General features: G+C 39.1%; 1 protein-coding gene across 3 annotated transcripts in view; it reads right to left on the bottom strand.

The window, feature by feature from the left end:
• The window catches only part of LOC141800581 (uncharacterized), a 15270-nt gene continuing 2611 nt past the window's right edge, over positions 1-12659 (bottom strand). The window contains exons 2-7 of one of the 3 annotated variants that reach the window (XM_074683196.1): positions 9865-9951; positions 7771-7830; positions 6810-7175; positions 3954-4193; positions 1536-1635; positions 1-1277 (exon numbers count right to left, since the gene is read on the bottom strand). In XM_074683196.1, the coding sequence (XP_074539297.1) occupies positions 1217-1277; positions 1536-1635; positions 3954-4193; positions 6810-7175; positions 7771-7822 (819 nt within the window). In that variant the 5' untranslated portion in view covers positions 7823-7830; positions 9865-9951 and the 3' untranslated portion in view covers positions 1-1216. Of the gene's footprint in view, positions 1278-1535; positions 1636-3953; positions 4194-6809; positions 7176-7770; positions 7831-8310; positions 8583-9864; positions 9952-12659 lie in introns of those variants that run through there. The other 2 variants (XM_074683195.1, XM_074683194.1) reach the window with 2 other exon arrangements.

The following is a 12659-nucleotide window of genomic DNA, read 5'->3' on the forward strand; positions in this document are numbered from 1 at the left end:
GACAAAAACAAAGAAAACTTACTCACGTACTGAAACTCAAGGGCATTTGGGAGGAAACAACAGCAACAAGGGGGATAAAAACACAATGACCTGACAGACAGTGAGGCATGTGTGACAGACCTGCCAATGACAGCTAGCATTAGCCAAAGCTAGCTTCTTGTATGTAACATTTCCTTTTTACAAACTATTTTCTTGCAGATTTTTTAAAAAACTACAAGGATCACAGAATCTCATCAAAACTCACTATTATAAAAGGAAAAAAATACATTTCAGGACGATTCCCTGATGAAAAAAAAAAAAAACTTGATTCCACAGCTAGCTTCTGACTCTGTGGTGAAATGTTTAAGAAAACAGCAGAATCATCAAATATAAATGAACTTTTATCATTTAAGTTGGTTTAACTTGAACATTTAGGTGTCAACTTTTCACACCCAGCACAACCACCTTGTTTGAGCCCCTAGTGTTGGCACCAATAAAAAAATATGTTATTTTACTTAAACCTATAAAAGCAAATTTTAGCATCAGCTAAGATTCAATGCAAACAGCTAATGATGATAAAACAAAGCAAAGTCAGGCAGATTCCGTCCTGTAGGACTCTGTTTAACGCTGCACTAAGCTGTTTTTCACAAGCCTCACAGTAGAAAAATGGTCAATAAGCTGGTTTCAAATCATGGTTTCATACAGTTATAAAGATTCATTGTTTTTTTCTTGATGCTTAAAGCTCCTGTGTGGAGTTTTTAGCTTGCTATGAAATGCAATGACCAACAGTAATAAGATCCTCTGTGTCTAAAACAACTGCACTGAGTAAAAGCCAGTTAAAGTGATTATTAGAACTCTTTAAACACTACCAACATGAGGTATAGCTTTGACCACCGGTGGCGCCAAAATCAACACAAGCTAAAAGTTCCTCACAGGAGCTTTAATGTGTTTCACACTTTTGATATCATAAACATACATTTTTGAAACGGATATCCAGAGGCTGCATTTAGTTATGTTATAACATGTGCAGTCCAGCAGGGGGCAGTGTAAAGTCAAATCTGGCTCAGCAAGTTGAATATCCATTTTCAGATATTTTTATTAGCCCGCAAGCAGTTCACTCTTCACATTGTTTCCGTGCAGTGTAAGGTCATGCTGCTAGCAAAACAGGAAGTTCCTCCCTCACACTCTGCTCTCCACCCTGAGACCTCTGAACAACACGTGTGACCTCAGTCGTCATTTAGATGGCCTCATCCAAATGTTCATGCAGCCACTGTCCTCTTCTATTCTGCCTGTGTCTCCTGAAAAGAAAACAAACGCTCAATCCAGATCAAACAGCAGAGACCAGCTCAAGCCGACGTGACGTTTGTTTTGTCAGCCAACAGTCTGGACTGTCATATCTCATGTGTGTCACTTATCATGTAGGAGGAGGCTTGCTGTGTGGCATTTCTGGCACAGACAACCAGTGTCTGATCAAGAGCCACGAAATGAGAAGAAATCAAAGTACAGCCTGGAATGAGTGTGTGTGTTTCTGCCAGTGTGTGTTTGCAGGATTTTACCTCCACAGCAGAAATGCCAGCACTCCTCCAACCAGCAGCAGCAGGAGGACGAGACACACCACAGCCGCTGTCGTCCCTCTGCCCTCTGTCTCACAAGGTGCTGTCAACCAGGAAAATGACCCCAATGAGAAAAAAAAAACACAATTCATCCCTGAAAGCACTAAAAATATCCTCAATAAGATGTCTGTGAGAGGGCTAGAGTGACTCAAACAAGCAGGAGGATCCCAAAATACTCTGGTATGATCATCACAGCTTTTGACTAACACAAAGAATTTCAAGCAACAGCGATTGCAGCAGAAGCAGTAGTGGTGATTCATCAGTCGTTCTGTGAAATCTCCTTTATCACTGAAACATCAGCAGTGATGCACAGGGGCTCATTGTGCATTAGGGCTCAAAAAAAACTCAGGGAGTGGTATGACATAAAACTTCTCAGGGACCCCAATCTGCTTGAGTGTGGTGTGAGTCAAATATAAAGATGACAAGAAAGTTTCTCATTGTACCAAAAATGAGCATGATAGAAAATAGCAGGTACAATGCAGATGAATAGAAAACCTCTCAGTGAAGTACGATTCTTACCTTGTACATAATTTATCACTAACAGCAAGGGCCTGACCCTGGCATTAAGAATTAAACAATAGAATAATAAAATATATTTATATGTCGGCATGCATACACAAAACAATTCCCACTTTACTAGCAGCATGAAGTAGTTCAGCTTGAATGTGTACTGTGAGGAAAAAGAGCAAAAATCACAGTATGCCAAGGATACCCAGTTGTATGCTTAAAACAGTCTAAAATATATTCATAACTTCTAAACAGCTATCTGTTTCTGTAACATTATATCTGTGTTTGTGCAATGTGATCTATCTTAATAATCAATAGATAAATAAGTAAATGGCATGAAAAACAAAAATACCAATCACAAAATGTAGATTAGAGGCACAGAAACTTTTTTTTCTCTCTTGAGTTACAAATACTTTGGAGACTGGTTTAAAGCCATATGGATGCTGCTGCTAATGTTGATGTTCTTCTTCTGTTTAAAGAGGGTGACACTCAGTTTTAGACACATTACTGCCACCTACGGGTGGCAACTACAATGCTGTTACGCTAACGTTACATTTACACTAAAGTAACACAAAAAAAAAAAATCACTGATTGTCACTCATTATTGTTACGGATATGATACACAAAAATCCTAATAACATTATTACACTTTATAAATCAGAAGTTGATGCTAAACAGAAGCAGGTTTTCTATATGATTTACTTACACTTTCCAAAACCAAATACAGCGTCCATAATCCTAGAGCCATTTTCCTATTTTGTATTTCATTTCTATTTAATAATTTTAACATTTTTAATTAAGCATTTTACTCAGGGGTAACTACCAAATGTAAAATTTGATATACCTTAATGTAACAGAAAACAAAATTTTGATAACTAAACATCTCTGGTACAGAGGACATGCTATATTCTTCTGCAACCAGAAGAATACCAAACCTATCGTGTCTATAGCCGATTACTCTTCTCTACTACCAAGTACAGCTTGATTTCAATTATTTCCATAATACTATAAATTTACAGTGGACACAGCAAAATACTGTAAATTCAAACACAATCACTCACTGTCTTTTATTTTACCCTAAAAAGTTTAACACCGAACTAATACAGGTGGTCCTTGAGTTACGAACGAGTACAGTTCCTACCATGTATCGTAACCTGAAATTCTACGTAAGTTGGATTTTTACCCTAAATCTTTTAACAACTATCCAAATACATGTATAATACTTCATATTCATGGGAAAACAGTACAGACAAATAAAATAGACATTTCAATTAAAATAAATAATCTACACTATGACGCGACTCAAGACAAAGTGGACGATGCTGATGACCGTGTAGCACTGCGAAGTTGTGTATTCATATGCACTCAAAAACTAGTGCATAATCCAGGAGCTTACGCACAGAGCGGCGTAACTTAGAAACCTTCTCTATTTTCTTACCTGCATATATTTATTGGGGTCATTAACTTGAAATGACGTAAGTCAAGAACCGCATAAGTCAAGAACCTCCTGTAACAGTTTTGAAAACAGAGTCCTGCTCTTATTTAACGTGGAAGTTCATTTTATATGCCTTTGAATTTTGTATTTTTGAGTTTGTGATGCCTCATAACAAATGTCAAAATTATTAAAACACTATTTTTGAATCGATCCATGTCTTAATTACGACGCATTCAAAAAGAATAGTTTGGTTCTGTCCCCCCTCTGTGAGAAATGCCACTTTCTGCTCTGTGTTCCTCTACATTCACCAATTACTCAACTGTTTTTTATGTTTCTGAACAGGAAACAATAAAAGGTTAGACTGTAAGAAAATTTTGCCTCATTATTTGAAGCAGAAACATTAGGGTGTCATCTGGTACCTGCGCTGAAGGAGGCAGAGCTGTATCCCAGCTTGTTACTGACAACGCAGGTGAAGTGTCCACAGAAAGGTTTTCTGGTTACAAACAGCGTAGTTCCATCTTTGGAGACTGTCCCCACAGCCTGACTGATAGCAACTCTCTCATAGAGCCAGCTGAAGTGAGGATCTGTCCCCCAGGCCTCGCCACAAATCAGCGAGGAGTGAGACACGTTGATGCTGACCGAGACGTGGTGAACCGCCTCTGCAAAGACAGATGGGAAAAGGCAAAGGAAGGAGTGAGACAAAGGGACAAGGATGAAGGTTAAACTCAAGAAACGTGGGGATGTGAGGTGCTGTGTCCTGAACTGAGAGTAATGGCAGACGGCTGTCTGAGAGGGTCTAACACAAAGAGTCATGAGAGACGTTTAATGCTGTCAGGAGAAACTGGCTCGTTTTCAGAGACAATAATGAGACCGCAGTGAGGCATAATGTTGCAGAGCGGGATGATGGAAAACCCTAGAAGCTGAGAGAGCAGATGTAGAGGAGAGTAGAGCTGATGAATTGATACTGTTAGAGCAGACGGATTGAGGTAAAAGCAAAAGAGCTCTGACAGAAAACTAAAAGCTACGACAAGAACAGAATGATCCAGAAGACCAGAAACAAAGACAGGATCCTGTGAGCAAAGCCCACAGAAAAATTAATTCCAGGAAATTCAGAGAGAAACAACAGGCGCTGATGGGAAATTAAATAGCATTCACTAAAAGCTATAATTAGTAATTGTCTAAATCACCTCATGTAAGGCCAGGACAAAATCAGCCTATCAGTGTATGAAGAATTTCTGCTTTCATGACATAACTTTGCTTGAGCTGGTGTTCACATCTCTTCAGCTACCGATGGCAGCATTTAAAATTCCCAGAGGCCTCTAAAAACCGCCTGACAAAAAAGGCCCAAGGTTAAATGAGAAAGTGAACCCAATTATTACAAAATTAAGCTTGAAACTACTTGTTTTCATGAGGCATAAGTTATACCATATTTCATTTGAAAATTATTAATTTCTCTGATGTAAAAATATAAGAAATCAGAGAATTTGGAACAATCCAAGTTTTTAAAAGCCTTTGTTTGCTCAAAGACTGAGAGTAAAATTAGGGGTATGGGTGTAATTGTTCCATACACTGTAAAAAAAATAAACATAGTCTCCTCGATGTAACCTGTCTGCTTCTGAAACAGATTTTTGAAGCAAATGGTTGGTGCGACCATATTGGAAGTGGGACAGGCCCTGCGTCTCCACGCTAACAGCTTTAGGGCACCCGTAAGTCATGAGAGCTGAGCTGTGCTTCTGATTGGGCGAACTCTGATATCTTTTAAAGTGTTGAATTAGTAAAATATTCACCCCCTTACCTGTGTGCCGATCGTGAAATTAGCGATTTGGATGGAAGACATTTTTTGTACCAGATTGTTGAATAATTTCCCGCCTGGGGATTGATGAGTCTTTTCTTATCTTTAATACGCCTATTTCAGCTCTGCAAATGGCTTTTTTTTGGCTTGGTGTTTATATAACTTCCTGTACTTTCAGCCGAGCCACAGCAGATTTTAGCCCTTCCACATTGTCTTATATTTTAAGGCCATGACGGCACGAAGCTGGGTATTTGGAAAACCGCATTTAATTTTATACATCTAGGCCTGTGTTCGACACGAAACAACAGTTCTATGTCACTGAAAACAATGTTTTCTGAAAACTCCCGCCAGAGTGAATATTTTGGATAACTCTGGTTTTGTGGTTTTGTGTAGACGCCGGAAAACAGAGTTTTTGGATTTCGAACATCAAAGCTGAATACAGGGGGTTCATCTTGATTGGGTGGCACAAATATGAGTTTGGCATGCTTTGAGCCACATTCTGCGGCAGATTTGCCTGGCGCGTGTGGGCGAAAGTATTTTAAAAACAGATGAGGAGGGGATATTCGTTCCTGAAAATACCCAGCTATGAGTGTACAAGGCTTTAGACTGGAGGTTGCTGCTTGGATTGATAGAAAAAAAAACATTTGGAACTTTTGAAAGCCAAATAAATGCCAAAGAAGTGTTCAGAAAAAAGTATTTTCAAAAATTAAAAATTATCTACTTACAAGATTGGTTTGTCTTCATATAGTGTGGAAAAATGTCAAGAAACTTTCATATGTCCTGAAACGAACACTGCTTGAATCTGCATTCTTCATAATGTCCAGCAGGGGGAGTCCCAATTTACCGGGAAAAACTCCCAAACCTCACCAAACTGTAAATCTAAAGTAGTCTAGCAGAAAGTCAAAACTGATTGCAGAAAACCTTAATGCTGAAATCCTTAAAACTAGCAGCCATTTAATATAGAGCAGGAAAAGTCTCATGTGATAACAGAAATAGTCAAATGCTAAATAAGTTGCGTTCTTTTCTTACGCACAGAAGGAGCAATCTCCAGCAGTTGCAAAAAATGTAATATCAAATTACTCAAAACCTCCAGCAGTCTCCAGCAGAGAGAGCCTCAACTAGTTACAAGTTTGAAGCTGAAGTATATTTTTCAAGTTGCCAACAGGGGGAGCCTCAACCAGTTGAGTGTGGTATTACAACTGGCATTTTCACTGGAGCCCAGCAGAGGGAGCTTTGGCTCTGGTGTGACACACAAAAAGACAAGCAGAATATTTTGTAAATAGACTTTACAAATATTGTTTGGCTCCCCCTGCTGGATGTCAGAAATAATGCAGGTTTTAAACACTTCCGTTTTGGATTTATGTCTCAAACAATGAAAAAATGTTAAAAATGTGGAACAGTTCTCCCTTAAACGATAAATCAGTCATGCACAGTGTTACTTAATTTAGGATTCATGATGTAACATGCTGCTGTCATACTCTACCATACATCCTGACGATGCAGTGTGCAGTGGTATTGACGCCTCTTTGATCCGTCACCATCACAGCGTACACCCCGCTGTCTGTGCTGCTGTATCCATTAATCTGAAGTGTCGTCTTTTGATGCTGCATGTTCCCATGGACGTTTGGCCTTTTACCAGCACATTTGGAGCCACTGCCAGGGCACGTGGCCAGAATCTCCTTCCCAGAACCGACTCCAGATTCAGGCTCCCGTTCCCAGGTAACAAGAGAGATCCTCTCCAGGGGTCCCAGCTCAATGCGGGCTTCCAGAACCAGCGATGAGCCAGGAATGACATACATGGGCCCCTCATTGAGGATGTGCACCGACATACAGTAGAGCCCACATGGCACTGACAACAGAGATCAGTTTGTTATTGCATGCTCTCATTGTTGTGCATATTCAGGCGACAAGTAAGCTGCAGGTTTAATTGAATCTGACCTTATGATCTTTGTATGGTTTGCACGGATTGGTCAGAGGTGGATGCTTTTAAAACAAACATTACCATACATCATCCTTCTTCTCAGCGTGTACCTCATAAATATTTATGGCTGCTTCCTGTCAAACAGCAGTTTATAGTGCATGACAGCCATGCCTAATACGATATCCATCAAAGCACATCAGAATCCTAAAATCTGTGTCAGAATTCCACTGCTTAGTCTTTGTGCTTTCACCACGCAGAAGATTAATCATAAATAACCTTACAAGCAAACGTTAGAAGAGTGGTAAATAATGCAGTTGGATTAGATGCAAAATGCTGTTTTGCTAAAGATCTTTTGCACTTAAAGCATTGTGTTTAATCACTGCCTTGAGCTCTCTCTCAGTCTCTTCTCTCTTGCACATGAAAAAAAAAAAAGAAAAAAACATTTTGTTTTCTCTTTGCAGTTTCATGCAGTGTTTTCAAACAGAAATCATTAGGATGCTGGGTTACAACCAAAAAGCCTTACTCAAGAGAAGCAGCAGGGCCGCTCTGCAGCACAGGAAACACTGAAGATCCATAACACCTGCTGATGTGGACAGAGAACACAGAGAGGAATCCGTTCATGACCTGAACACCAGCACTCTGCTTCACCCTGTTCTCGTGCAGCAGCTGGGGTGCAAGAATAATCAAACCACCTCCAGAGAAAATGCAGATTCAGAATAAGAGCAACAAACAATTAAAGTAGCACGCCTCCCCTATTAAGAAATGTAGACTAAATGTGTAAGGTATTCTTTCACTTTCTTATTTTTTGTGAAGTAGCCACAGAGCAGTACTACTGGCACCGCAGATGGTAAAAATTGGAACAACATAGGGGGACAGGTTTGGTGCCAAAACTAAAATGAACCCCTTGAAGCACAGCTGCTACAACACAAAAAACACACACACAGAGGAAACTGTGATAGTCATGCAGGAACCCAACCCATACATTGCATATCACCAATTTCCTCCTGTTGTTTACATTGAAGCAACCAAAAAAAAAAGAAAACTCAAAGTTTGGTTCACCTACCGCTAAAGTTGATACAGAAGAAAAAAGTTAAGGTGCAGCGCACTTCACTCTGCAGCTCAGAATTTATGGCTCTAAATAAAACAATATCTTCAAAGCGTTTGCCATCGCATTCCCGAGGAATAATCTAGTTAAAGATGACAGCTCCTCGATCTACAGCTGTCACTGGAAACAACATCAAACACAGTGAGTAAAGCCCAATGTTTCAGGGACTTTCCTCACTCCGCTCTGGCCTTTTTCTCTGCCTGTCAGTTCTAGTCAGTGTACGTTAGCACTGTAGGCGTCACCTTGTTTTCAAGCAGTTTCCTCCCCGCCTTTGACTCCCCCTCTTTCCTGTACAGTAAACGTTTTGTGTCTGCTTTGTGTTTTTAAATAAGTGTACTTTCCATTGTATAGCCACCCTTCCTTATCCCAGCATTTTCCTCTCTTTGGACCTGTGTTCAGGCTCAGGCATCCCACAATACACAGTGTTCCATCTGGATTTTCACACCACTGTTTGTAAACAGAGATAAAATGTAATGGTATTCTTCAGAAGGGAAACCAGTGACAATGTTGTAACTCAGTCTTATGAAACAGGCTTTGTACTGCAGGCTTCTTATCCAGCACGTACACTGTTTGCCCTGCAGACACAATAATACACTGTCTTTGCTTTGGATTGTAAAAGAGGGGGGAATACATGAATAAGTCTATTCTTATTTTTGTTTTCAATAATTGTGCTGCATGCAAGCCAGAGATACCTTCAAGGGGAATGCCGACAATTGTATTCTCTTTTTTTCTGGGAAAGTTCTGCAGAGAAAACCTCATAAATTTAAATGGGGTTGCTGAGTTTGTTGTATCTAATTCAAACTAGTTTCATATTCTGGCTTTTTGACATGTTTCAGTCAAGTTTCAAACCCTTGTTGGTCACATGACCTCTCAATTATGACCTACAGTCAAAAAAAAGGAGAAAGTTTCAGTAATGAGATCAAAAGCCACAACATCCACGCTGAGATGAGACTGTATTGTCAGTTAAACACCGCTCAGAAACATCTCTTATTCAGGATTTCGCTCCACCGCTCCTCACTATATGAAACACATCCCGGGGCACAGATGTAACAAGTGATTTTAAACAGATTATAAATCCATTTGTATTTGCAGAGTGTTTATGAATAATCATAGGAAACACAGCTGTGGCTCCCACTGTGCTCTTTGACGACAGACGAGCGCTGTTAGCAGGAATTAGCCAGTGGGTGGCACTAATACATCAGCTGAATAATGTCAACATTTAGCTCTCACTTAATGCTCAGCAGACAGCATCACAAGCTTCTGGTTCAATTGCAGCATCATTTATGCCTGGTTTTGCTTCACATTAATTCATGTCATTGCATAAGAAAGCAAATTGAGTAATAAATTGATTATATCAGTCTATTATGTGCTTTCTCAAATAGTTCAACTCTTCCCTAAATCCAATCTTATCCGCACTGTAACAGCGTCAAGGGCACATTGAAATAAACCTCAGGCATTCATAGCAAAAATGTGACAATTAAAAAGATGGCAGAATATAAAAATAATACTCACTACAATCTTTAAGTCTCCAAAGAGCTGGTCTTCATGAGAGTTTCACTGTCTCTCATGGCCTCATCCACATAGATCAATCCAAAACCCCTTTTGGACGAGAAGGGCAGAGAAAATTGGTTTTAATATCCCAAATTTAAAAACAATAAAACACTTTCATAATATTTACATATCACTTTATGATGATAACATTAAGGCTTCTGCAATTAATAATGCTGATGAGAGTGAAGATGATGATACTGCAATTAATAATGACAATCGACTTTGATGATAACCATGAAGATGATGGTAAAGATGATAATGATGACAGCAAATATCATAACGGTCATGATTACGACGGTTATGTTTATGTCCATGATAATAGTGATGATCATATAGTCATAACTGTGATGTTAGTGCTCATGGTGACTATAATGATGATCATTAATATGATGTTGATAATTGTAATTAATACGGTATAGAAAAATATGATAATAATGATGTTGATAATGGTGATAATGGTGTTGCTGACAAATATAGGACCAGTAATTGTGATGATGATGATAAAGTGATGAGACAATGATAATGCAATCTAAATCATATTGATGATGATCATGACTTCAAAAAACAATGATGATTATTATGATCATGGTGATAGTGTTAATGATGATGATAAGTTTGAACTGCAGAGTTCAATAAAAATAATGATCAAAACAGCAGCTGCTGGTTTTAATTCATAGCCTGTACTTATTTTAAACATCACTCTTTACTTTCTTGTTTTGAACCTTTTTCAGCTGTCCAATCACATATAACCGAAAATGTCAAACATTTCGAAAGCCCTCACTTAAGATCAAGTCAGTTAACTATTAAAAAAGAAAAAAAAAATTGAGAGGAAAAGTCTGGCTATTGAACATAACATAGTTAAATTAATTGTTTGTTTTTGTATATGTTTAATCTGAAAATGTATACAACTTTATTATTTTTCTTTACAAAATAAAATTTCAATATCACATATCTACATGTGAATCAGTCAAAATGTGCTTTACATGCAGACTCTGAGCTTTAATTTGAGGGTATTTACATCCAAATCAGGTGTACGGCCTAGGAATGACAACACATTTTATATGTGCCTTCCTCCTTTTAAGGGACCAAAACTAATTGGACAATTGGCTTTTCAGCTGTTCCATGTCCAGGTGTGTGTTATCCCCTCATTATTTCATTACCAAGGGGTAGATAAAAGACCTAGGCTGTTTTCGAATTTGCATACTATACTAGCAGTGCCTACTGATTTGACCAAAATGCAGTATGCGGTGTGCAGTATGCAAACAAATGTCAGAGTTGTAGTATGGGAAAAACAACCGGATGACGTACTGAATCAGGTAAAATCCACAGTATGCATCGGACCAGTCTGCTTCGCATACTGTTACCCACAATGCAGCGTGCCTGGTCCCATATCAGAAGTGAAAATGGCAGAGGGCGGAGCAACAACAACCGGAGTAGCAGAGGAATATAAATATAAGAGCCATTTCTTTTTTTTTATCTTTAAATCCTCATCATCTCCACCACTGAAAGTTAATATAAAATGCTCTTTCTGGCAATATATTTGCAGATAAGTTACTCGTGGTTCGTTTATTTTCTACATTTTCAATAAAGTTTTTTTGGGAAAAAAAGTCAGCCGTAGCCGACTTCCGTTTTCTTCGAACTGAAAACCAGCGTAGCATACTACAAAAATTAACCCAACTGAACAGTCATACAACATACTGCTTATGAAAGTAGTATGTAGTAGGCAGTGCCTACTACATACTACTTTAATAAGCAGTATGTAGTAGGCGAATTCGAAAACAGCCCTAGAGTTCATTTCAAGTGTGTTGTATTCATTTGGAATCTGGTGAGGTCATCTCTCAATATGAAGTCCAAAGAATTGTCACAATCAGTGAAGCAAGCCATCATTAGGTTAAAAAGTCAACAAAAATCCATCAGAGAGATCACAAAAACATTAGGTGTGGCCAAATCAACTGTTTGGTACATTCTTAAAAAGAGAGAACGCACTGGTGGGCTCAGCAACACCAAAAGACCTGGAAGACCACGGAAAACAAGGGTGGTGGATGACAGACGAATCCTTTCCCTCATCAAGAGTTGGCCAGATCAAGACAACTCTCCAGGAGGTTGGAGTATCTGTGTCCGAGTCAACAATTAAAAGAAGACTCAACTAGAAGAAATACAGAGGTTTCACCACAAGGTGTAAACCGTTGGTGAGCCTCAAAAACAGGAAGGCCAGATTAGAGTTTGCCAAAAAACATCCAACAGAGCCTGTTCAGTTCAGGAACAATGTCTTATGGACAGATGAAACAAAAATCAACTTGTACCAGAATGATGGAAAGAGAAGAGTATGGAGAAGGAAGGGAACTGCTCAAGATCCAAAGCATACTACCTCATCCGTGAAGCATGGTGCTGGTAGTGTAATGGCGTGAGTGTGTATGGCTGCCAGTGGGACTGGATCTCTTATTTTTATTGATGATGTGACTTCTGATAAGACCAGCAGAATGAATTCTGAAGTGTTTTGGGCAATATTATCTGCTCATATTTAACCAAATGCTTCAAAACTCATTGGACGACGCTTCACAATCCAGATGGACAACGACCCAAAGCATACCGCGAAAGCAACCAAAGAGTTTTCAAAGGCAAAGAAGTGGAATGTTCTGCAGTGGCCAAGTCAATCACCTGACCTGAATCCGATTCAGCATGCATTTCACTTGCTGAAGACAAAACTGAAGAGAAAATGCCCAAAGAACAAGCAGGAGCTGAAGACAGCTGCAGCA

This window comes from Halichoeres trimaculatus, unplaced genomic scaffold (assembly GCF_033239565.1).
Source record: "Halichoeres trimaculatus isolate MK-OKI-2021-1 unplaced genomic scaffold, fHalTri1.1 fHalTri1_scaffold_12, whole genome shotgun sequence".
Lineage (NCBI taxonomy): Eukaryota > Metazoa > Chordata > Actinopteri > Labriformes > Labridae > Halichoeres > Halichoeres trimaculatus.